Consider the following 27,341-nt stretch of genomic DNA (forward strand, 5'->3'; position numbering starts at 1 on the left):
GTTTGTGAGCCTTATTTGCTACCGCTGCGCCACTGAAGATGTTGAATTCAATAAATCCTTTTTAAAGCTTGAGTGGCCAACGCGGAGCTAGTGTAAATAACATTTGCCAACAAGGGATGCTATTTGCACTTAGTGTAAATAGACACTCCATTCATTAATCATGAGCTATGATATAAATTGTCTATTTAATAGCTCCTCAAAATTAAGATAAAATAAAAAAGCAGCAATAAAACATCTACTACAATATAATTAAATATATATGATATACACTGGCGTTCAAAAGTTTGAAGTCGGTAGGATTTATTACAATATATTATTATGATTTAAAATTTAAAACGTTTTTTGAACAGCAGTGTATACATTATTTTTTATCAGAATAAAACACTGAACATTATTACCTTCAAATGGCTGTGAATGAACAAAGTTTTTTCGAACCAGATAGAACAGTTACAGCATTGGGAGCAAATTGGGCCATGCTAACCAGCAAAACCTTGACCTCCAGGTATAAACAGCAAGAGTCCCATCAAGAGAATAGCTTTGAACATATTTTTTACATAATCATCTGTATGCATGTCTAATACAGTATCAGTGATGGAGAATCATGAAAGAATGCTACAATCTCAGTTGATGCCCAAAATCATTTATAATGTGAACAATGATACTTTTCCCCCCACTTTTTTTTTTTTTTTGCCTCTTGCCACAATAATTGTAACATACAGGCATAATAATAACCCCAGTGTAATCTTAAAGCTGGTATGATAAATACACTGGACTATTTTCAGTGAGCGTGAGCGCCTATGCCGAGCTTCGCGTGAAGAGCGATATCCGATAACAAGAAAAGCAATTTCCCTGTCAGATGACATGAATGTGAGCAGAATGGGGAAACTCTCTAAATGAGAGCTGAGTAGATGGTGGCTCAACATGTTGGCAAATTGCACAGCGGACTGGCTGTGTGACAGACTGACAGGCCATTGCAAGCAGATCAAACAATCCACAAAACACAGCTAATTTCGTTCCAAAAGAAAAGCAATGCGTCATTCCATCCCCATTTGCCCATTTTCGGCTACTCTCTCCTTACACTTCCTCTTCAGTTAGATTGCAACCCAGCTCTCAAATTGCCCTTATAATAGCACAGGTTTGGTGCTGGAAGCCAATTATCAGACTACAACATGATGGGAAAAAAGGTTTATAGACCTGAACTCTGCAGGGACGTTATATTTTTCCTTTTCACCAGCACAATAACTAGGAGACATTTTTAGCTTGAGTGAAAAAGTATGGTTTTGTGAAATGTTTGAGCAGCTAAAATATCCAATATGGACACAAATTAATATTGCAAGTGTATATAGGTCATTGCGCTTCATTGACCATATGGCGTTGTCGACGCCATGTCATCCGAGTGCTTCACAAGCAACGCTTTGCATGTGTGAATCACATAAACACAGCAACGCTTAGCCACAACATAACTGTTTGTAGGTTGTCAGCCAAGGAAAACCTCTAAGGACACTGCATTTTCACACAGATCAAATGCTAGAGGAGTTAAAGATGCACAGGGATGAAGTGACATTCACTGAGTTATGGGAAATCAACATGAGATCCAAACTAGCCAGCCAAAGCGCTGATGGCCAGACTGGGTGGTCACACGGCATTAAACAGTCCAAATGAGAGAGATGCTCAAGGCTCCAGGAGGATAAGAAGGGATGATGGAGTAGGTCAAAGGGGCGGTTTGAAGCTCTGAAACTTGAGTGCGGAGCTAAGGGGCACGGTGTGAGAAAGCAGGTAAAGGTACAGATTCAGCAAGCAAGGATGCATTAAATCGATAAAAATGTTGATAATAAAGACATTTATAATGTTACAAAAATTATATTTCAAATAAATAGTGTTCAAATTTCTATTCATCAAAGAGTTCTATAAAAATGCACCATGGTCTCCATCATTGATAATAATAAACAATGTTTCTTGAGCTCCAAATCAGCAAATTAGAATGATTTCTGAAGGATCATGTGACACTGAAGACAAAAAGTTACTTTAAATTGTAATAATGTTTCAAAATATTAAAGGTGCCCTAGATTGTTTATTTACAAGATGTAATATAAGTCCTAGGTGTCCCCTGAATGTGTCTGAAGTTTCAGCGTGAAGTGTCTGAAAATACCCCATTGATTTTTTTTAATTAATTTTTTTAACTGCCTATTTTGGGGCATCATTAACTATGCACTGATTTTTTTCAGCACGGCCCCTTTAAGAGATGCGTTCCCTCTGCCCCACGAGCTCTCGACTATACATTGCATTAACAAAGTTCACACAGCTAATATAACCCTCAAATGGATCTTTACAAGATGTTCGTCATGCATGCTGTATGCATGCTTCGAATTATGTGAGTAAAGTATTTATTTAGATGGTTACGTTTGATTCTGTGTGAGTTTGAGGCTGTACTCTGTGGCTAACGTCTAATTCTACACTGTTGGAGAGATTTATAAAGAATGAAGTTGTGTTTATGAATTATACAGACTGCACGTGTTTAAAAATGAATGAAAATAGCGACGACTCTCTTGTCTCCGTGAGAAACGATGGTAACCTTAACCACATTTAACAGTATTAGCAACATGCTAATGAAACATTTAGAAAGACAATTTACAAATATCACTAAAAATATCATGATATCATGGATCATGTCAGTTATTATTGCTCCATCTGCCATTTTTCGCTGTTGTTCTTGCTTGCTTACCTTGTCTGTGCACAGATGCAGCCGTTAATACTGCCTTTCATTGTCTAATGCGTCAAATGGGCTGGCATTATGCAAATATTGGGGTCATACATATTAATGATCCCGACTGTTGCGTAACAGTCGGTGTTACGTTGAGATCCGAGTGTTTTCCGGAAGTCTTTTAAACAAATGAGATTTACATAAGAAGGAGGAAACAATGGAGTTTGAGACTCACTGTATGTCTTTTCCATGTACTGAACTCTTGTTATTCAACTATGCCGAGGTAAATTCAAATTCTGATTCTAGGGCACCTTTAATGTATTTACTGTTTAAAGGTAGCCTTGGTGGGCATAACAGACAAAAGACAAAAAAGACAATCTTACTGATGCTAAACTTTTGAACAGTAGTGTAGTCTAACGGATCTATTTGTTTGGCTGACCAATGACAGGCGAGGGAGTGTGCAGGAAATCTGCCATTATTTTTTATATTCCATTTGGTGATGCTAGCGACACAGAAATTACACACTTAACCTTTATCAACAGATGCAGAAGACGTTGAATAACCTCTAAACACATAACCTTTTTCACAAACAAGTAATCGACAAGTATCACATTAATTTAAACATGGCATTTTTAAGTAAAAAGACTTAAAAAGTACTAAAATGTACTAAACTGTGTTTTATTTACAACTTTGAAAAATCATTTGTACAGTGTAGAATAGTAGTTCTCAACCGGGGGGCTCAGCAAACCTCCAAGGGGGAGTTCAACATGACTTAACCATAAAACAAAAGTATTAAACTAAATCGTTGGACAATGACAGGCCTTGAAATAAAAAAGGTTGAGAACTACTGGTCTAGAAAGTTCTAGAAATGATCTTTCTACAGAATCTAGTATACTCTCATGAGTCCTTAGTATATAAACACACATACATAGGATTATTACAATATTCTACAATGTACCACCAAGTGGGTTGAGCTGGTGATTGCTTTTGTGAGATTAACATGAAATGCATTTCGTTTTTGTCTAGTTTTCCTGCATCATCTAATTCAACGCTGAAGTAAAGCTTTATTCTTGCCTCACACTATAATAATCAAATAAAATGTGCAAACGTAAGTTTTGTGTTAAATACTGTCCAATTCTAGCAAAAAGTAGGATAGGATCTGACTGGTTGCCGTGAGTGTTTGAGTGTCCGGTCGTATCCAGTGTTAAACGCTCACAGGTGGCCGTCCATTCAACACGCCCTTTTAGCCAGCATATGATGAGGAACCCTGTTTGACACAAGTAACAGGAAGCTTAAACTTGCCAATAAGTACATTAAAGCAGATGCAGCTAGGGACCGAGTCTGAGTCTGAATCATGTTACCACACGGTCGCCTCAAAGTAAACACCACAACAGACTTTTCCTCCTCTCTCGTACCCTAAAGGGAAGGGTTTATCCTCTTTTCATGGTGCATTAAATCCAAATGGAGGTTGTCCCAAGAGTAACATTACATAGCAACAAAATGCAGAATCTCTAGCAAGAGCCTGAGATCAGTGTTTTAGCCTTGCACTTCCCTGGCTGGGATCCGAGCCTTGAAGCTGATGCAGTCTTGCCTATTGGAACAAAGCCCTATTATCCAGCAGCAGTGTCTAGAAGTAACGTCCCACTGACTTCTATTTTCTCAGCATGGATGTACAGTTATTTCACTGCCTTTGCTACTATAGAAACAACACAGGACAGCGCTGCAGAAAACAACTACACTTTTAAACAACTCCATTCTCTGTTATTGTTGTTGCTCTACATCCTGATTTTCATTTCCTGTTTGCTTCAGATAAACACACCTGATTTAATACCGGAAAGACACAATCACATCCTCATAACTAAATTGCATCTCTCCGTCTTATTCGACCCGCTCTCTACACAGTTACCTTGGAGCTGCTATTGTTTCCAATCATTAAAATGGCATTATGTGTTTGTGTGTTGTCATTTTGTTACCTTTATTGACCTAAGTGGAGGTCTCAAAAATAATGAGGCAGTGGAGTAAGTGGGGAATTGACTTTTACGGAGAACAAAGGCAGATGCATCATTTCAGGGTCAGGAAAAATCAGAGGAATTAGTGAGTCCAAACAACAATATCCACACGATTTACAGCAAGCTTTCTCCAAAGAGGATTTAAAGATTAACTTTTTAAGATTTACAAGACTTATGCTTAGAACAGAGTAATTGAATAAGGTATTTGCATAAGTATTGCTTCACAATTCATAAATTGTGTTATTTAACATGCACAAACATATCTATAGCGACCATGTGATACCATCAGAACACTGAAGTATCCTGTTTCCTTAAAGAAGACTTTTCATTTTAATATAAAAACTATTATAAACAACATCTGCACAGTTACGATGCTCAAAGTTCAATGCAAAGGGAGATATTTTCTTTTAAAGAATTCTCTGTTTAAGAACTACAACAAATGGTTGGTAGGGACTACAACTGACACCACTAACCCAAAAATTTACATGAAACCTGCCCGCGAGGTCACGCAACAAAGGGGCGAGGCCATGTTGGGCTGCTTTAGAGAAGCAGAAGAGTTGTTGTAGTAGAGTGTTGTTGCCATGCCATCATTTTACGCCAGACTGCTTCACAAATGAGGGTCAATTCAACACTGGATTTGCACAAAAGATTAACATGACGGCACATGCTAGTCAATGAGTTGAATCAACTCCACAGCAACTACATAAATTTATCCACTAACCGTTCATCCAGATGCATTCTAAAAGTTCTCACCAGCAGTGTCCGACTCCGGTTTGAACAATGTAAGGCTGAATACCGTTACTGACAATCGTCATTTTGGCTGCGTGAGATTCTCCAGCGCTGTTGTTGTTGAGCAACCGAAGTGCGAGCTGTTAAAGCTCCGCCCTCTTCTGGTAAGCAGGCGGGGAGCAGCATCTCATTTGCATTTAAAGGAACACACAAAAACAGCTTGTTTTGCTCACACCCAAATAGAGGCAAATTTGAAGAGCTATAATAAATGATCTGTGAGGTATTTTGAGCTGAAACTTCAGAGACACATTCTGGGGACACTAGAGACTTATATTACATCTTGTAAAAGGGGCATTGTAGGTTCCCTTTAATTCTGACTATTTCTCATAATCGCAACTTTATATCTCACAACTGAGACTTCATAGATTCAGATTTTTTATTATTTTTAATCTCACAATCATGACTTTCTCATACAGTGATTGCAACTTTATTTCTCATAATTGTGACTTTATTCCTAAATAATTATTACATTTATTTCTAATTATTTAAGTTTTATATCTCACAATTGTGACTACTCATGCTTACAGCTTTATATCCAATAATTACGACTTTATGTTTCACAATATGACTATTGTTTTAAAAATCATAGGACATTTACTTGTTTTACCGTGAGGCAAAATCAGACTTCCACCACAGATTTGCAGAGTAAAAAGGCAAAACCATTCTATGCAAATGAGAAACAGCTTTTTTTCTTCTTTAAAGTACAAGGAAAAGTGCACCAGTTTAATCAGGGGAGCATGTGCAAGAGAGAGTGGGAGAGACGGATGGTGAAAGATAGAAAGAGAAAAAGCTTGTCATGAGAAGGCAAGGAAATCAAAAGTGTAAGAAAAGAAAAATATGTTTTCTGCGGTACAGATGAAGCACTTTCTTCCTCAGCAACCAGCTACCTGCAAATGACTGTGATTCACAATTCAATGACAGTAAACAAGCATATGAGAGCACTGCATTACACACATCCAGCCTCACTACTGCCACCTACAGGGGAGTGACTGCATAAGAAATACAGCCCTAAAACTTAACTTGTATGCTTTCAAATCAGATCAGAGCAGAAAGCTATTGAAGTGGACCAGGTGGGAAGAAAGAGAAAGCTACAGACAGAGTGAGAAAAGAGAGAAAGCGACAGACAGAGAAGGAAAATAGAGAAAGTTACAGACAGAGAGAGAAAAGTCAAAAGGAGGAGGCCCAAGGCTCCATGTGAAAGAGCTCGCAATGATCAGAGACACAAGTTCTCAAAGGGGACTCGCTCCCTTTAGAGCGGTGCTTGAAAGGTGGCTACACGGTATTACAGCATGCTTGTTTACAGCAAGACTGACATCTCACTTCATCTGCACACATTCTAGGAGTTTTATAAATCTTACAAAAGATGAAACATCTTTCCTGGAGTAACAGCATTTGTTAGTCAGAAACCACCCATACTTTTGTGTTGTTTTTGTGTTCAGCCAACATTATTACAATACAAGCATCACATTTGCATGAGGATATTATGGACGACCGAGTAGCGGTTATTGAGGCGAAACACTCTTTTCAAGCGCATGTATTGTAATTGCAACACTGTAACAAACCATAACGCCCGCAGAAAGCCTTGATTGACGTGTTCAGCGTAGCTCTGCATTGCAATCGACTGGGAGTCTGTGGACTAAACACACATGAAATCACTCAAAGTCTTGGTGTCATTAATTCAACAAGACAATAGATGAAAAACACGTCCCTCACGTTCTCAAAATTTCATGACAGCGGGTAGATCCACGCCAAACTTCAAAAGTAATGTGGAAGATTGAAACAAATGAGAGCACACAAAGATGGACGCATTCAAGCAAACTTTCATCTCTTTTGTTCTGCTAATGTAATAACTCCTCATTAACCCTCGTGTTCTGTTTGGGATTTGAAAGACTAAAACAAAATAAAATAAAAAAGGTCTCTGCTGAACATGAGAACGAAGCAGAAAATCAATTGTAAATAAAATTCATCACACATCCCCAATAAAATTAGCCGGTTATGTTAAAAAACATGAATAAAAATGTTTCAATTTTTGTGTTTTTCTATTCTATTGTGTACACACACACAAAGGCAAGTGGGAAGTGAAGCAAATGTAATATATATTAGTATATCAAAAGTTTGTGGTCAGTAAAGCCAGTAAGGTTTTAAAGAAATTAATATATTTATTTAGCAAGGATGCATTACATGATAATCTTTAGAATTAGGAAAATGCACAATTAGTTCAAAAATACGAGGGAAACTGAAGAGGTGCCAGAGAACCATTTCGCAGAATTAATCTAAAAGTCCAAATTATTTTTGCAGGGTTTCTCTAAACCACAGATTAGTGATTTAGAAGCATAAAAGATCAAGAGTTCCCTAATGGGTCTGGGAAAAATTCCAGAGTAAGAAATGCTAATGTTACAAGTGTACCCCTAGAGGACAACCTTTATTTTGTCACACCTTTGCTGGCCTTTCAATACAATTACTCTTTCATCAGCTGAGAGAAACTAAAGTTTAATTATTCAAGCTCTTTTTAATTACTCATGCCCTTACATAAAATAACAAAACTTCTTTCAGGATAAAAGGTGCATTTCTGTCCATGCATAAAAGTATGTACAATATCAGGCAGCTTTATAATGGGAGTGAATGGGGGATGTGTTTTGAAGCCCCCCAAAAATGCATCCATCCGTCATAAATATAATCAATATGGCTCCAGGGGGTTAATAAAGGTCTTCTGAAGTGAATCAAAAGGTTTTTGTAAGAAAAATATCCATATTTAGAACTTTATTAACTATAGCTTCTGGCAGACGGCCGTATGCATCGATTTGCGGCGGAAGACTAACCTCTGACCAGACACGTGACGTAATGACGAACGCGGAAGCTCAGAGGAGAGAGCAAAACAAAACACCGGTCTCGAATTAGAAACCTAAAATGAGAAATTTTAAACCACGAGAGGTGTCTATGTTTACTATACTACTACTTTAAGCGTCATACATCACTTCAGGAGTTACTCATTTGGCACAAATCGACTTGCGCAGTCTGCATATGGTAGTCTGGCGGAAGCTAGTTATTTTAGTTTGTATAGTTTTAAATATGGATATTTTTCTTACAAAAATCCATCGCTTTGCTTCATATGGCCTTTATTAACCCACTGAAGTCGTGTGGATTATATTTATGACGGATGGATGCATTTTTGGGGGGGCTTGAAAACACGCCCCCCATTCACTACCATTATATAACCAGGATGGGAGAGCCAGGATATTTTTTAATCTCCGATTGTGTTCATCTGAAAGAACATAGTCATATACACCTAGAATGGATTGACGGTGAGTAAATCATTTTTGGGTGAACTATCCCTTTAAAGAATTATTGAACTTATGCTTCTGCTTTCAACCAGAAGTCAGAATGTAGCACAGTGTGCCAGTTAATTGAGAACATTTCCACTAGAACATAAGAAATGCTTCTGCTAATGCCACAATAATAACCCTAGCCTAAAACTAATCACCTCATCATTTTCGGAAAAGCCTTCTATATCTAGCGTTTCAACTTTTCATTATCCGTTACAACACCTGAGCAGGCACAATTTAACCATCCAATCAAAACAAACACATCTTCATGCACTGCTTGTAATTACAAGACCTTTACAAGCATCGCTCCTCATTACCTCAACTTTATATTGCAGGACAACAAAAGGAGGACGCAGTGAGAGAGCTTAAGCAACACTATATGAAGGGTAGTCTCCAGGCTAGCACATCTCATTATCACTATGTTCTTGGGATGGAGGCAGTTCGGTCCAGAAATACACCAACGAAATGGCACTACCCATCTGTCCCACCTACAATGCAATGCTCGGGATTATATTCTACAATTTCCTCTGCAGACTTTAACGTGTAACCAAGCATGACTGTGCAGAGGAAAAGGATAATGATTTGATTCCCCCACCAGCTTTGTTCTCTTCAGTTGCGCAATAAAAATCATAAACGCAACCTACATTACAAGGAAGCTTCAGCCAGTCTGAAAACACATACTGTCAGTGGAGAGTATTGTGATATCCCCTAAGAGCCCCAGACGTGCTCTCAATATGTCAAATCTTCCTGAGAACGAGGGCGATCCATACCATTAAAACTGTCACAGACAAAATCTAGTCCATGCTCAACATCTATTGTGAAAAGACAGCGGTGAGTAGACTTCATCTGAACGAAACGGGTACTGCAAGAATCATACTGTGCTCGCAACAAATTAGACATCTCAAATGTACAAATAATTAATATTACATGTCACTATATAGCTGAAACATAAAATGAAGAATGCAAATATCCTTCAAAAAGCATTTTAAGATGAACAAAGAGCAACCTAGAACAGGGGTCTACAACAGGGGGTCTACCGTTGGTGCGGCAGGGGGTCTGCCAATTATTGTTTGATCTCAAAATAACTTGAAGTAAAATAAATTTTTTAATGTTAGAGCTCAAACAATGATTGGGATATAATTTATTTATGAATAATATTTAACAATATATATATATATATATATATATACCTATGTGACAATGGTCTCGCGATCCACCAAGGGACCTGAAAAAGTTTGATGAATTTCAAGTTTGGGAAGAGAATCGAAGCCACTAGGTGGCGATAGAGGAACCTCATCAAAATTCCATAAGGATAAGTGGCCAAAGCAAACCAGACGTTGTGTTGTGATAATTACCTAATTATCAATATTTAGGCTGGAAGCAACTTCAAAGCTGGCCTATGCCGTCTCCTGGCACTTCTTGGTCGTTACTAAAGGGCACATTTGGAGGTGCACGCGCATACTGCTGGACACTCTGGTCTTTGCACACACATAAATCACTGTGACTTTCTCAATGGGCTCCTAAAGGAGCTGCAGCATTGCGATGCAGCGCACGGCGCGCGAGATACTTCTCTTGGTGTGCGCATCATTAGGAGGCTCCTCTGCAATCAAGTAAAGCGCGTGTGATAAAATGTCTTCATCAGTCGTCTCGCCGAAAACAAACGATGTCGTTTTCGCATTCAAATGACGTCACGTTTTCACTGAGGTATTGCAGAGAACAGATTATGAGGGAATTTAATGACAAGCAAAACTGTCTAAGCCATCCTCAATGCAGTAGAGTCCCTCTGAAACACGCAGAAGCATTGCACGGTGTAAAAAAAAAAAAAAAAAAGAAGGCATAAACGTATATTCATTTGATTCTGTATGCTTTTAATCTTATTTATTGTTTCATATTAAGGTAGACCGCTGTGAAAAGAACCGTAGCGAAAATCAATTCTGGATTGAGGTGAAATATGGTCCACCTGTTTGCTATGGTAGATTGCTTATGCACCACTCGTTTTACAACTTTCATCGATAAAAGGTGTAAGATACGAACACAGTATAAAAAAGAAGTAAAATTTACTGTAAAACTGGCTGCTGCGTTAGGCATATCTTTGCCGTAAATAGTAGGATAATACAAGATAGAAAAAAATAAAAAATAAGATGTTGCGCGCATTACAAGATGATTTTTCAATATATGGTGTCGTCTTAATGTATAGGCTACCATTAAATTGTATAAATGTTTCTTAAGAGAGTCCACAGGTGGTACAATGGAAGGTCACATGATGACTTAAGAGATAATAATCACAACTGGCCTCTCCAGCAACTGACCAATCATAACAAATGCAGAGCACAGTGCAAATAACACTGAAAAAAAAGATGTAACTTTTTAAATACAATTCAAACCATCAGCGAATTCCACTTTCAAATTATAAGGTAATTCAAAGTTTTATTTAACAATTTTAACATTATTTTATTGTAAAATTACGTAAACCGCAATTTACATTTTACAGTGTATTATATATATATATATATATATATATATATATATATATATATATATATGTATGCAGCCATTTCCAGAACCTATGTAGCGTAATGGATCATTTGGGGATGTTTTATTCATGCCAGGGATAACGCGTGACTTATTTAACCAACTTTCAGGCATGCACCGCGTCATCTCGCCAACACATGCACTACAATATTTATTTGTTTAGTGCATCAAGCTTTAATTAAATTAAACACGCGCATGCTCCCACGCCAAATTCCCTCCTGCCAAATCCCCAGCACCCCGGCCTCCACCTCCACACAGTGGCCCCTCGGAGGAACCCTCTCTTTTACAGCTCTGATTTAAGACCTCTCTTGGACCCTATCCGATCTCGCGCGCAGTGCCAATCCTTGTACCCATCGCTAAAACATGCACGCGCACGTGCGCGTTCGCTCAATCCTTTTACAAAGAGTATTGCCAACACTCTTGCTCTTTGCAAATCCAAGTTTATGTTTTTTTTTTACGATGTCATAATGTGGCGTGCATACAATGCGGCGTCGCGAGGAATCGTTTCCAGTCAAACCACCTGTTCTCACCCACCGTATATAGGCTACATAATGGACGCATTGATGAGGACAGATGAAGATGTTCATCTCTGATATTGCAGCCACAACCTTAATTCAGCGCGAAGCTCAGTTATAACTCGCTAAACGGACGTTAATCTGGCCTCAGTGTCTCAACGAATTGCACGACAATGCATAGCTTTTCTCAACGTGGGTTGAGTCCGTGTACTGAGGATCGATGGTGTGATCTGAACTTACCAATGTGAATAATTGAATCGGGGAGCACGGGTTCCCACTCCAGACTCCAAAATGTGATCAGAAACAATACTGCTGGAAAAACTTTCATCTCTCCCTCTGTCAAAATCTATCCTCCTTAGGTTCAGAAAGATGTCGAAGCGACGGTAGTTTTAAATCCTGTGCAGAAAGGCTGCTTGTCCTCCTTTCAAACTGTCAGCCGATGCTTTTTTGCCTCGGATGTGCTTCTGTTGAAGGCGAAATCTTCAGTAACCCGGTAAGAAGAGCACCCGTCAAAACATCCTGATGCTCAAGATCTCCAAGCAAATCCGAATCAATATCAGGCAAAGTTAAAATGTGCTTCATACACTGTTGGGTTTTCTATTCTCCCGTCTAGGCGAATAAATCGGGGTTCCGTGCGCTAAACACGACGCATCTCACAGAATCACCCACCGCACGACTGAACAGAACTTCCTTTGCGCTGATGTAGAAAAGCGCCACACTCACAACCACGAATACAGTTGAATTTGTTTTTGCACTGAGCCCTTATTCCGATGCAGTACTGCGGAGACTTTTCTGCGACAGAGAACGAACGGCTCTACATGCGGATTCTCGAGCTGTGATGAGTGGGAGGAGGCCCCCAGGATACATGCGACTACATGGGCAGCAGCATCAGTACCCGGCGCTGTCCAGAACTGAATTAACAGAGGAAAGAGAGACTAGGGGGGAGAGAGAGAGCGAGAGCGAGAGAGAGATCCACAGTGGGGTGGGAGGAGGTAGTTTATGATAATGGAGAGGACTCCTCTGTAAGACTGTGGCTCCTCCCTTGTCCAGCAACTGCCAATCATTTAGTCTGCAACTACCCGTTTTCTAAAACGTTTTTAAGTACGTTACTGATAACGGTAGGTTTGGTGAAAAATATTACTAAGAATGCAATGTTCTTTTTTTTAAATATAATTTTGATTATATTTCTAGACTTCCGTTTCATCAGTCCTCTTAAAAATATGCAATTAATCTTTAAGCCCCCTTAAAAATCTCCGATTATGCAACAGGACTCCAAACAAAAAAAAAACAAAAAAATGAATAGGCAGCTACTGGCTCCTAAAATGAAACACAGAAGGGAGATTTAGTATACAAAAAAAAAAAAAAAAAAAGACTAGCCTATTTAACTTTTTGTAATGTATTAAATTGCCTATAATAAATTGGGGGGAGGGGTGGATTTTACGAAAGGGGGGAGTAACAAGCTTAATGGTTTTAACATGTTATCAGCTAAACAAAGTTACAACCTTATACGTTGAAGTATACATAAACTAACCAGTGTTGGGGGTAACGCATTACAAGTAACTTGAGTTATGTAATCAGATTACTCTTTCAAGTAACTAACGCATTACTTTTTCAATTTACAACAAATTAGTTACTTTTTCACATTTATTGACTGACAGCTCTCCTGTCCCAATGTTGAGAGAAATCAGGTAAGTGCAGAGGCGTTGTGTGCGCTGTTTGAACGTTATTGTAGTTCTAGACTAAATGCGAACATGCATTAACTCATCTCACTTGAAGGGTTTGGGTTTACTCAAAATGAATAAAAACACTGAAATGCCATCTCAGAAATTTACACAAACCTGTATATAACCTGTACAAAAATTATATATATATATATATATATATATATATATATATATATATATATATATATATATATATATATATATATATATATATATATATATATTAAATTACACAAATATACTTTATTTAATAACACTTTATTAACATGTGTCTTTGCTGCTGACCTTCTATGATCTAAATGTAATTGAAAGGTGTGTTTGAGCTGTGCCCTCTACTGTACAGGCGTAAATATGCATTTCCTTCAACTTGAGGTTTATTCATTTCACTTTTGGTGCAAAGGGGCTTTAACATTAGCCAAAAATAAAACTTGTTTGCTGTTATTAAAAAACAAACAAACAAACAAGCTCAGCCAAAGACTATAGATATAGAAAGATGGTTCACTCCTATTAGTTATGAATGGGAGAAACTGCAATGTGCAATATGGCGGAATCATAGACTTGTAAAAAAAAAAAAAGGGCGGAATACTTCCCGCCTTCTAAGTCAAAGAGCCAATCGCTGATTGATAAAGTCACTGCAGCTGCCATTAGAGGCGCCGTTTCCCATAGAAACCTATAGAGACTCGCGCATAAGACTGTACATGCGCAGACTGTACAAAAATAGGCTTTTTAACGCTATTTAAGCATAAGAAGCAACATTTATGGGACGATTCATGTTAGATTTTGTGGCTGATTTGAAATATGTAATTTAATTGAGAGTTCGCCAAGCAGTTTAGAGATTTCATGATTCCCCCATTCAAATAGATAGGACTTTCAGTGCGTTCCAAACAGGATATATCGCCCTTCGAAGGGCACTTCGGAGTGAAAATAATCATGGCCGCCATGTTGAAGGTTCGTTCCAAACCGAAGTGCTCAAAACTGGCCACTTCAAAGGGCCATTCGGAATGAAGGATTTCAAAGGGTAACTGATGGACACTTTGGGCCCCCATGATCCTTTGCACAGGAGGTTAGGAGTTTGATTTTAACTATTATGCATGCATAATATTTTTCTATAGGCTACTACTGTAATATTTATATGAGTTAGATTTGGTACATTATTATGGTCGAAACGGCATTGTACTTCAACAAAAATACTTTACACCTCCCTATATCAGTCCATTCAAATGTTTAAAATACATAGATACAATATATGCGATAAACCTAAAATAAATAAATAAACTAACGTTAAACAAAGGACGCAGCTTGCACAATCTGCTCTTTGATTGTCTCGTTAAGATGATGCAGAAGTGCATTCCAAGCTCTCACTCTGGAGGGTAAACCCTTTTAAGGGATTAGGGCATAGGGATGAGCCCTTCCCCAACCTTCCCTAATGGTTCCTGGTTCAAAATGCAATCTGATGCAACTGCACATGAAGAAATAATGCTTTCCTAATTAGATTGTAAATTGTTTTTACTCTTTGTTGTAGTTGCGACAATTTTGGGTAACCCGAACATGTGATGAATACAGCGTCTGAAGTACGCTGAGGTTTCACTATGGCAGTAACAAAAAACATTACATTCTAAAAAAAAACACTCAAAGCAAGATTCAAACTTACAATCACTCTTACAGCAAGACACATTGCTCCAAGACACAGTAGCTTTGGATATGGGTTTGAGCCCCCCAAAGGCTGAAATCCTAGAATCACCACTGATGACAGTCACAAACTGGATTTGCACTGCTCATTGAGCACAGAAGTATTAAGACTACCTTCCATATCCATCAAACGCACCCTGCTCCGTTGGGATAATTTGTGTCTGCTTAATAGCACTGTGTCATGGGCCGTCTCCACATTGCAAGATAAAACAAAGTAGTTTAGAGTTCAATCTGTACTTGTAGCCACCACATTAAATCCTCTTGTTTATTTATCCGTGACCTTCAGGTGACGCGCTGACTGTTCTACCTCAAAGAGACTTCCATGAGCTTGCAGTCTTGAAGACAAAGTAAAGATCAGACAGGCACACTGAGAGTTGTCAAACAACACTGCCTGATACAAAGTCAACATACTAAATGATTGTTTCACTCAACATTTGCCACAACTTGCAACCTATAAAATGACGACTTTGTGTAGTTTGACTCCAATGACCTGTTTATCCATTCAATGACACTGTTGATTTTGGTGTGACCCAGGGAACCCAGAGGATTATGGGAGACAGGAACACACAGCTATTGTCTGTACACTTTCAAAATCCAGAGAGTGAGAGCAACGGCTCATTAAACACGGAGATTGGATCAGGCGTGTGACAAAAGGGGAGGAGCAGAATATCAATGTACCCCAGTGGAACAGTACAGAGGTCAATCATAGCAAAGCTTCAGTCTAAAACAGATACAAACAGTCAGCCACTTGATATGCCATTTACTTAATTTATACTAAGGCACCAAAGCTTTCCATTAGAGATGCATGTAATGGCATGAGGGATTCAACTTGATGGGTGTCGATTCACCTTTGACTCCCCATTCTCTTTTCTTTTAGCTCCAGACGTGTATAAATATTGATAAGCCACTTAATAGATGCCACATGAACTGCATGGGAATGTAAGTGGTCATGCGAAGGCTACCTTGACTAAACAGGTGCAGAATTCAGTCAAATCTTTCTTCGGCAACTACAAAATGTCGTCTTTTATGCAAAAAACGAACAAGCAAACACCCCGAGTAACTCATTTCCATTCTTTTAGACTTTCCACCTGGGCTCATTTCTCTTGCAGCTCACCAATACAGTGTTTTCTGAAAATGAATTATGTATCAGCAAACAAAAACAGAATGGGCACGAGGTTATCTGCGCACAATGTCACGGCCCGAGTTTGACTGAGCAAAGTTCGGGTTGAGAGTCAGATGTGGGGCGCTTTAGAAGATGTTGTGTAGCTTGTTTTGGCAACAGCGGCTGTCCTGATATCCTCACCAAAATATTTATAGGTCTCCCGGCATCAGAGGATTCATTTTTAGATTTGTGCGTAAGAGAAGAGACCCAAAGTTTTCAAAGTTTCATTAATAATAAAACGCCTTTTAACTCGAAAATATCGCAAAGCTCCAGGGGACTTCCGAAATAGATTCAAACAACAGCTCGAGCGAATAAGGTGGGGACGATGTAAATTGCGAAGATTATTAAATATGATAGTTCCTTCAAACACTAGCTTTATGGCAACAGCTTTACTTTGCCATTCATAATAAGTGCAACAGACTTTAATATTTGAACTGAAACCCAGACAGAGCTGGCTCGAACACACTATGAATACTAATTTAGAAACAGATTATTGTAACATTAAGTTGAGACCTTCAAGTTTGATAGACTGCATAAAAATCAGTTTCAAAAGCCACTGTCAGAATGAAAAGAGAGCACTCCAACTTCTATATGTTACAGTCCATGCATTATTTATAACACCACCTGTGCGCGAGACGTCAGGCCGCCTAATAGCTGATCACTGGCTCAAATAAAGGCAAAGAAATAAAACACACAATTGCAACTTTTATTCTGCACACTTGGCTGAAATTCGCTCCCATTACCAAATAGCATTAACTGCTCATAAATGGAGCGAAATAGCTTTGTGATTTGTGGCTGTTATGTGTAATTTGCTGCCTGGGCATAAAAGTTGGTGGATCAATTTTTAGCTAGCCGCTCCTTTCAGAAAATTTGATTCCATTGACAAAACCTGCAAGCCAAAGCCTGGTCTTTGCTGGACTACGATGACAAGTGTTTCAAAAGACATCATAAAGTAAGCTGCGCTCTATAAATAAGAGCCTATTCACTCACAGTGGTAAAGGAGCTGTCTGCTGGACTGGGGGAGGGCTGCTAAAAGAGAGTGCTGATCTGCTGCACATTACTCAGGGAGCTGTTCCTGTTATGATGGTGCTGAATTCCAGGAAGCCAGTTTAGATGGTATGGTATGTTAAAAGTCAACGCTTTGGTCAAGACCTGCATCTGCTGAAACATACATCCATTTTTAAGCGATAACTGACACTAAACTGCATAGCTGACTAACTGTTGTTATCTGTTGTTGCAAGAGAAAAAGCTCATAGGTAGCAGAGCAGTACCTCTTGACAAACAGCAGAGGGCTCCCTTCTATTTGAGCTGCCTGACATTTCACTTGAATAAAAGAAGGCTTTGAAGTAAGTGAAGATTTGCAGGGGAAAATGAAAGTAATGAGACTTTCAGGATGCAATGTGCAGATTTGCTCTAAACATAAAAGCATGCCGTCGACTCCCAGGTAATTGACTTGCCCCATGGGAAGAGAGGTCACATTTTAGATAATAATGTCATTACTGAAATATTGACAGGTTTGCTCGTACAGGGATTCAGCATGTCCATAAAGGGATGGTGTTGCAGTGCTCGGTTTTGTGCTGCGCTTGGGTCAATACAAAGTTGAGAGGACTGAATATAGATGAGTTTCGGGTTATTTACAGTTGCCGCACCAGGACTCAGACACTCTTTAGATCAATCACTCTCTGTCCTCAGAGAACGGGAGAGAAAGACCCCAATCACACAATGTCACGGCAGCTTCTTCCCCCGCCCCACACGAACAGGAGCACATCCCCAGGTCAAAAAAAATTATCTGCGCAAGCCAATGATAAGTTATGGCCTGTGACATGAAAGCAAAGGCTTTTGTTTCACTGGAAACAACAGCGTTGGTTAAGTCTCCTCAAGCGCACGATCAATCTAAGCTTTGAGATTTAGCCTTCCTGCCGTATATTAAACAAAATTTCTCCCGTCACAAAGTTGGCTTGCATTTTTCAAGGGCACCAAGAAGTGTGTTTAAGTGCTGAGCTAGGACATAACGCAGCCCCTTTGTGACAGACTCGTCTCCCCCATGGGGTTTGCCAACCGCCGGGCCAAAGGGGGCCAAACAGACGCAATCCACCTCCTTGGCACTGCCCTTCAGTGGAGCTGTGTCGTATGATTAATGGAACACCTTGCACATGGTCGAATCCGGTCGTTGTGTAAGCTGCCTGGAGTTAGGCTTCGACTCAGTGCGGTAATCTCGCACGTATGTCGCGGAAGCCCAGCATAATGAAGCTGGCGAGACTCGAGAAAACAAAAAGAAAGTAAACTATCAAACTAGCAGCAAGCAAAAGATGGCCATTTCCTTTCACGTCGAAGATGCGGGAGGGAAAATCACAATGTCCAATTTCCATTTTACCCGTGAGAATAATTGACTATTCCGCCTCTGAGTGTATAAATCCATCAATCCCCTCGTGATCTTGGAGCTAAGGCAGGCGTTTTTGCTGAGCTGAGTTTTCTCCGAATTGTGTCTTGCCACTGTGTCTCTCACAGTCAAAACGTTTCACCCTCCCCTTCAGCAGGGTGACAGAGTACTTGGAGAAATTGGGTCACACATTCACAGATCCGAAATTGCAGCATTTTTTGAGGAATAAAGACGCAAATGCAGTGATGATTTATTTTGGCTCTTCAACAGGATGAAGACAGTAACCGATACAGCGATTCTATGTTTACAGGCCATTGCGGGAGGTGAGGTTTGATGCGGCGTTACCAAAAAAAGGACTCTAGGGTTGCTGGAGTGAGACTATAGTATCACTGCAGGCCTTAACCCCTCTCCCTTTCATTCAGGTGATAAAGGGAGGCTGAATAATTGGTTTTCTGGCTGACTGACCCTGAAAACAGAAAAAAAAAGTGAGTTGAAATGAAGTGAACTGTCTGGGGGTGGATGGATTGAAATGCTGAGTACTCGAGAGTTGATAAGAGCCATTTGCATGGACAAAATGTCCATGGAGGATTGAAGTGAGACAGCTGAGCAAGAAAGAGAGAAAGGGGTCTGAAATGGGAAGAAAGAGCCTGGAGTCTTCAGCAGTCTTTCAAGACGGCCTCTGGTACTGTGAGGGTGGCAGAGAAGAAAGAGGACAGATTCGGCAAACTTAAGGAAGTTCTCTGCTGCCGTGAGGCTGGAAAGAGTTAGATGTGTTTGTTACTATAGAGCAAACAAGTTTAAGGGACCTTCTCAGGGAAATGATTAGTAGTAGGGACTTAATTGAAGCAGGTGGGCACCAGCGTGATGCCATTTGCTTTATCACAGCGATGCAGATCACAAGTAAACACAAGAGTCCACGGGTCATTATTATCAACAAAATGCACAGGTGCTCTCTGCCGCGATGTCTCTCTGGAAACTTGCGCAACTGCTTGGCACCTGAGAGGCACTGTGCTGCATTAAAAAGTCAGTAAAGAACTCACCCACTTAGATATCACCACTTTATGTGACTTGAAAAGACCTGAACACATGATGAGTGTTTTTTTTTTGTTTTTTTTAATCAGCTTGGTGAAATTAAAGGGATAGTTCACCTAAAAATGAAAATTCTGTCATAATTTATTCCCCCTCAAGTTGTTCCAAACGTGTATGAATTTCTTTGTTCTGCTGAACACAAAGGAAGATATTTGGAAGAATGTCAGTAACCAAACAGATCGTAGTGGGAAAAATAAATACTATGGTAAATCAATCTGCTTGGTTACTGACATTCTTCCAAATATTTTCCTTTGTGTTCAGCAGAACAAAGAAATTCATACAGGTTTGGAACTTCTTGAGGGTGAGTAAATGATGACAGAATTTTTTATCTTTTTTTAGGTGAACTATCCCTTTACAGATACATCTTCGTGTCTATGACAGTGTGACTGATGATCCGAAATAAAAAAGAACAGCTGAACATCAATACACAAAATATATATTAAATTGTTACTGCCTTTAGTTATTATTTTGAAATAAATATAAAAATGCTTAAATTTTTATAACGTTAAGAGTAACAGACATAAATTTACATTTGATTTATAGAAAATAAATCAAACTGTGAGGACTTTGCCTCCTCATTTCAGAATATCACTGCACGTCACTGATACATATAAGAAAATCTAGAAAGAATGTGACTGTTTCAAATAATCCAATCATTATCAGTGTCAGGAACTGAACCACTTGAGCTGAACAGTGAATAAACACTGATAAAATGACGCATTTTGCTAGCAGGCTAATTAACTGCATCTTATACATATGAGATTATATATACATACAAGATTAATAAGATGTATAACAAACTTAATATTACATCTTATACTATTGTTTAAAACTTATTGGGTCAGTAAGTTGTTTTTTTTAATGTTTTTGAAAGAAGTCTGTCCAATAAAAAGGTACGGTGCTTGTCACTGCAGTAAAAGGTACATCTTTGTACCTTACATAACCCTAAATAGTCCATATTAGTGCCTTTTTACCTTTGCACCTTACACTCAAAAAAAAAAAAAAGATTTTTTGATGCTGTTCAGTTTATTTAAACAATTTATTTTGATTCAACACCATTGTATCAGGTTTCTGGTTTAAATGTGATTGATTCATGTTAAATTGACTTGAAACAATTACTCTTTGACTTAACTTGATGTTTTCATATTGGAATAACATGTTTCAATCAAGTAAACCCAACCAGGACTCAATCAGATAGGATTTTCACTTCCCATCATGCTTTGCAAAGGGGCTGAACTAGGAGTGTAAATGTTGATATAAAGTGTTATTTTAAGCAGTTTTTAGGAAGATGAGAAAATGGAAAGTCTTTTAATGTTTACTGTTCTATTATGTTGGTATTTAAAAGTTTCTGTTAATTAATAGTTTTAGGGTTACCATTGTGGTGAATTGTTCCACTTGTGCTTGGGTTGAGGACCTGCTAACAAACTTTCAAATTACTTTAATAAGAAAGTAATCACTGTGGTAGTGCTCTTGGTTGTATTTCCCAAAAGCATTGTAAGCCTATGTCGATTGTAGAACCATTGCCACCAATGGACTTCTGATCAATTTAGGCTTTACAATATTTTTGGTTAAAGGCAATTTAGGATGAATCCAGTATCACATCTAGGTTTCTAACACAGAATATCACAAAAGTTATATAAATCACAAAATTAAACAAGAAGAATTAATTGTAAAAATCAATGTATATGAAAACAATTTACTTTTTATTTATTTATTTCTTGCTTTTTATTTATTCTCCAAACATTGCAAATTAGTTGGGCTGACACAATTAAATTAAGCTGTGCCCAACCATAGTAAATAAGCTGAATCAACCTTAATAAATTAAGTTGACCCAACGTAAGTACATTAAAATGGAATAACAGAATTGCATAATGCTGAAATAAAGCAACTTAATCATGTGGAAATCCTTTCCATGATTTTTTTTATGTTCTTTCGCTATTTTTTATTTTTTTATTTTCTGACAGTGAACGCTTACCAAGGCTGCATTTATTTGATCAAAAATGCCATAAAAACAGTAATATTGTGAAATATTATTACAATTTAAAATCAAATATAACTTTGTTGGCAAAAGTTTTCAGCAGCTATTACTTCAGTGTCATGTTCCTTCAGAAATCATTCTAATACTGATTTGGTGCTAAAGAAACGTTTATTTTAAACAAATTTGAAAATGATTGTTCTGCTCAATATTTTCATGGAAACTGAGATACATTTTTTTTTAGGTCTCTTTGATGAACAGAAAGTTCAAAAGAACAGCATTTATTTGAAGTCAAAATCATTTGTAACTTTATAAATATCTTTACAGTCACTTTTGATAAACTGAATGCATTTTTGCTAAATAAATGTTCTCATTTCTTATTAATAAAAGAATCATTTAAAAAATAAAGTACTAACTCCAAACTTTTGAACGATAGTGTACATCTGCACAAAATGGCACAAATGAACATGAAGTTATGTGCTAGCCAGAATATGTTCTGTACACGATGTTATGTAACAACACACTAAAATACGAACAATGAATAATTGCATTAAAAATTTTCAATATTGTATTATAATGATATAATATATTATTGTGTAATTTCATTTCAAGAGATAACATTTTCACAACAAGTACAGATTTCACATTGTTATTAAATAAATAAGTCACATTTAATATAAATTTTGAATATTTGGTTTAATTCTGCACTTTATAAACAAAATTATTAGTTATTTTCGCTGACTAAAATCAGATGCCATTTAGTAAAATAGCCTAAACTGATCTATTGACCTGAAACTCTCACAACATCACCACAGTGCCCTGCAGTCTGCAGTTTGGGGTAATATGTAATGCAGCTTTGCAGGTGTTAAGAAGGTTGCCGACTCACTGTGTTCATGTTGCTGCAGGCACTGGTTTTATGAGTCCTCAATGTAAGCAAAACCAAGAAAGGCATATTCACAGCTGAAGCATGTTGCTGATGAAAGATGTAAATGAATGTGGTGCCACGGGTGGGAAAACAACTCACAAATGTATCCCAACATGCACCTCTATGCATAAGTATGCTCATACTTTCAGAGTTATTGAAATCACCGCTCAATGTGCTTCTCCAATGCGGTTATCTGATATGAGAATACTTTAGCATCTCAGTGTGACAAGGCCCTGGACCGCAAAATTGATAAACACAAAGTAAATTAATGGGGGCGAATGGAGAACAAAAAAAATGTCAGCTGCACATCGGGGAAGGAACGAAAGACAGATAGAGAGAATGAGAGTCATTTGACTCTCTTGCTCTCGATGAGAAACCTGCTGATAACCGCTGAGAGCAAATGAGCCCCAAGTCCCCGCTGTCCTCCCATGACGGAACAGTGGCGGCTGTGCCGGTGCTACACGTCTGATTATTCTTTATATCCCTGGGTCATTTCCAATTTAAGAAGCACGCTATCAAAGCAAGTCGATATTACACGCCGTACCCCCATGAAAATCACTGAATTCCTGTTAGAGGAAGAAGCTGACGATAACAAGAATCTTTAGTCGCTCTCTTTGCCTCATCCGGGAAGGAAAGGAATAACAACCCCATTTATCCATCATTACCGGCACCCTCCATTTGTTTTAGATGAGTTTGTGCAGAGAAATGTTGGAACATGGAGTGAATGAGGGATTGTAGACTAGCCGAGGTGACTGAGAAAAGGGGGAAAAAAAAGAACATTTGATCAACAAGCCACATGATGTGTCACAGCAGATGATGCTAATAATGATTGAGAAGCTGCTTGCCAACCATGGCAACATACCGTAGAAAGGAACGGCACTGCCTTTACCACCCAGGAGCTGTGTGGGCTGCTCTCGCTCATCTCCCACTGCTTTGTTTCATTCCACAGTTGTTGGAGAGAAAGCAACACCCTGTGGGAAAAGTAAGCTGGCAAGCCTTTCTCTTCTTGCTTCCAAGAATGGCTCAGCATGCCAGTGTGTCTGGGCAGGGTGAAAGTAGAGGGCATCGCTCCGGGCACCATTGGGAGATGGGCATGCCAGTGGGGTGCAGCGGGCAGCAGTAACAGTTGTTGGCCCACTACGACCTTCCGTGAGTTTGGGGGGCATCATCTCAGCGTGGGTACTCTCACTGGCAGGCCACGGGCCCCAAGCGTTTTGGACATAGACAAGTTCAACAATATCAAAAGTAGCATCTGGTCATTCTCAAACCAACACATATGACGTTCTTTCTTCTGTGGAATACAAAAGGAGAAATTGTGAGGAACGTATGTCGTTCTTTTCCACAAAACGAACGTGAATAGGGGCTGATGTTACAACGTCAAACGAGCTGGATGGAAATAGACACTGAAGGACAAATAAAGCCTTGATCAAATAAATGCAGCCTTGGTGAGCGTAAGAGACTTCTTTCAAAAACATTAAGAAAAGGTGCCCTCGAACGCTTTTTCACGAGATGTAATATAAGTCTAATGTGTCTGTGAAGTTTCAGCTTAAAATACCCCATAGATTTTTTTTTTGTTCATTTTTTTAACTGCCTATTTTGGGGCATCATTAAATATGCACCGATTCAGGCTGCGGCCCCTTTAAATGCTCACGCTCCCCGCCCCAAAGCTTGCGACTCTATAATACATGGCATAAACAAAGTTCACACAGCTAATATAACTCACAAAGTGGATTTTTACAAAGACTTCATCATGCAGCATAACCGATTATGTAAGTATGGTATTTATTTGGATGTTTACATTTGATTCTGAATGAGTTTCGTAGTGCTCCGTGGCTAACGGCTAAAGCTAACATTACACACTGTTGGAGAGATTTATAAAGAATTAAGTTTTTATGCTTTATACAGACTGCAAGTGTTTAATAATGAAAATAACGACATGACTCTGATCTCAGTGAATACAGTAAAAAACGATGGTAACTTTAACCACATTTAACAGTACATTAGCAACATGCTAACGAAACATTTAGAAAGACTATTTACAAATATCACTAAAAATATCATGATATCATGGATCATGTCAGTTATTAATGCTCCATCTGCCATTTTTCGCTATTGTTCTTGCTTGCTTACCTAGTCTGATGATTCAGCTGTGCACAGATCCAGACGTTAATACTGGCTTGTGTAATGCCTTGAACATGGGCTGGTATATGCAAAATTTGGGGGCGTACATATTAATGAGTGTTATGTTGAGATTCGCCTGTTCTTCAGAGGTCTTTTAAACAAATGGTGAAACCATGGTGTTTCAAACTCACTGTATGTCATTTCCATGTACTGAACTCTTGTTATTCAACTATGCCAAGGTAAATTCAATTTTAAATTCTATGGCACCTTTAAAAAAGAACTTTTGAATGATAGTGTACAGTATGTATATGGAGATGAAATCTGTGGGTTTGCACTAGTGTTGTAGTCAAGACCACCAAATCCAAGACCAAGTCGAAAACCAATACCAATGTGTGTTGAGACCAAGACAAGACCAAGACCAAGGCAGGACGAGACCAAGTCAAGACCAAGACAAGACTAGCACTCCCCCTTTACTGCCTGAGAAATGTCTTATTTTTAATTATTAAATACAATTAGAATAGTAAGACACTATAAGTGACCTGTGCTGGCAAAATGAGTCTGAATGTGCACGGGCTACAGCCAAAACAAGTCCAAAACTCGATTTTGGTAGATTTTTGAGGTTTTCTCAAAAATTAGTTCCTTAAGCCTTCATCTAGCAATCTAAATGCTTCAAATAGCAATTAAACATCTAAAAACATCTTTATTTGTATGTTTCTGAGAGGAGTACCTTTCCTTTGCCAATGAAAAATGCCATTTTCACATGTACATCTCTGAGACATCTATTTGATTTTATTTTCCATTTTATTTTACGTCTGGAAGATGTATTTTTTAAGGGTGTTTGCTCATCTGCAATACATCTATAGGATGTGTCCTGTCAGAAGATAAATAGATGTTTAGAAGATGTCTTTAAGATGTTTATGATTTAGAATGTATGTAAAACTGACATCTTAAAGATGCTATCAGATATTTGTAAACAGCAGATGCTTTCCAGATGAAGTGATCTATAACAGACACCTTGCAGATGTACATGTGCTCGCACTTCCCATCAGCAACTTCCTCATTAGTCCAAGTTTGGTATCATTTTAAAGCGCAGCATTCGAACTTTGTGAATATTCCTAGAGAATGAACCAATGAAATGTGATTTTCAAACTGATGTAAACAAATGGATCTTACTCACGCTGACAGATCAGCGCAAGGACAAAAACATCTCAGACAGCACGCAATCTCAATATACACATAAAATTTGTCATGCTGCGGATGCAAGTGTGACTGCCATTTTAATTCTGTACATGCCTACATGAAAACACACCAGGTTCCGAATCAATTGCTCCAAGGTATGAAAACACCCTAAATTATGACATGAATTTTCAATTATTGGGTGAACTATCCCATTAAGTCACACCGAGTCAGACTGATTGACCAAAATAAACATAAAAAAAGAGGAAAATTTAAAAAGAACCATGGAAAATCAGCCCTGGCAACAGTGGAAACAAACGATCCTGGAGAATATTTCTGAGAATTTCTCACGTAGATGTCATACATAACTGCATCAAATTTATGAAGACACAGATGTACAGTGACAGAAAAATACACCTTTGTGCATCAAAGTCAGCCCACTCCCACATCAAGACAACAAACACTTGTCATTCCAAGAGTTCTACGGTACCAGTTTTCCTCCCTGCGGAGCTTTGCAATTACTTTTGCCCAGAAGTTGGCAGTCTCCCTCTGCTCTCCTTTTAGCTGGAAAAAAAAATGGTTATGGATGACAAAGAGGTGCAACGATATGTGCTGTGAAACCTGGACAGCTGAATTGGACTGTGAAGCCTGAACAGAAATCAGACAAAGAGAGTGATTTAGACAGGGACTATGTGAGGTTCACACAGCCTTTTGAGTCATATAATCTGATGCAATACACTAAAGCAAACACAATAACCAATTTCCAGAGGACGTTTTGAGAAGGATGACATCCATTTTACCTTTTCACCAAGAAGCAAGGGCAGGCCACAGAAAGGGTTCGCTTTAGACCGCTGCAGGCCATCAAAGCAATAGCTTTTTCCTGCCTGGTTTCCAGAGACTATGATTGTAAACAGAAATATTGCTTACAGTGTACTCTCCTCTTCCATTAAAAATGATGTCAAACATCATGGAGCAGGTGTACTGATGGTGCACTGCTGGCAAATCAGTTGATGAAAAGCATAAACGTGAAAAACATCCTACTAATAACAAAAGCTAGGTCTTACATGTATCAAAACTCTTCTTTTTCTTTTTAAATATCTGTCTTTAATGAGTGAATATATTACATTCAGTGAAAAACAGAACTTTATAACGAAAACCACCAATGAGAGAAAAGATACAGATAAAGTTTTTTTCAAATCTTATTATGGTTTAAATCTCTTAAAAGTGCCAT

The 27,341-nt window shown here is 38.5% G+C and overlaps 1 protein-coding gene across 1 annotated transcript in view; it reads right to left on the reverse strand.

The window, feature by feature from the left end:
* Window positions 1–12,197, reverse strand: part of grid2 (glutamate receptor, ionotropic, delta 2) — a 495,660-nt gene extending 483,463 nt beyond the window's left edge. The window contains exon 1 of the mRNA XM_067393754.1: window positions 12,110–12,197. Within this exon, the coding sequence (XP_067249855.1) occupies window positions 12,110–12,197 (88 nt within the window). The remainder of the gene's footprint in view (window positions 1–12,109) is intronic.
* Between the last annotated feature and the right edge of the window lie 15,144 nt (window positions 12,198–27,341).

This window comes from Chanodichthys erythropterus, chromosome 9 (genome assembly GCF_024489055.1).
Source record: "Chanodichthys erythropterus isolate Z2021 chromosome 9, ASM2448905v1, whole genome shotgun sequence".
NCBI lineage: Eukaryota > Metazoa > Chordata > Actinopteri > Cypriniformes > Xenocyprididae > Chanodichthys > Chanodichthys erythropterus.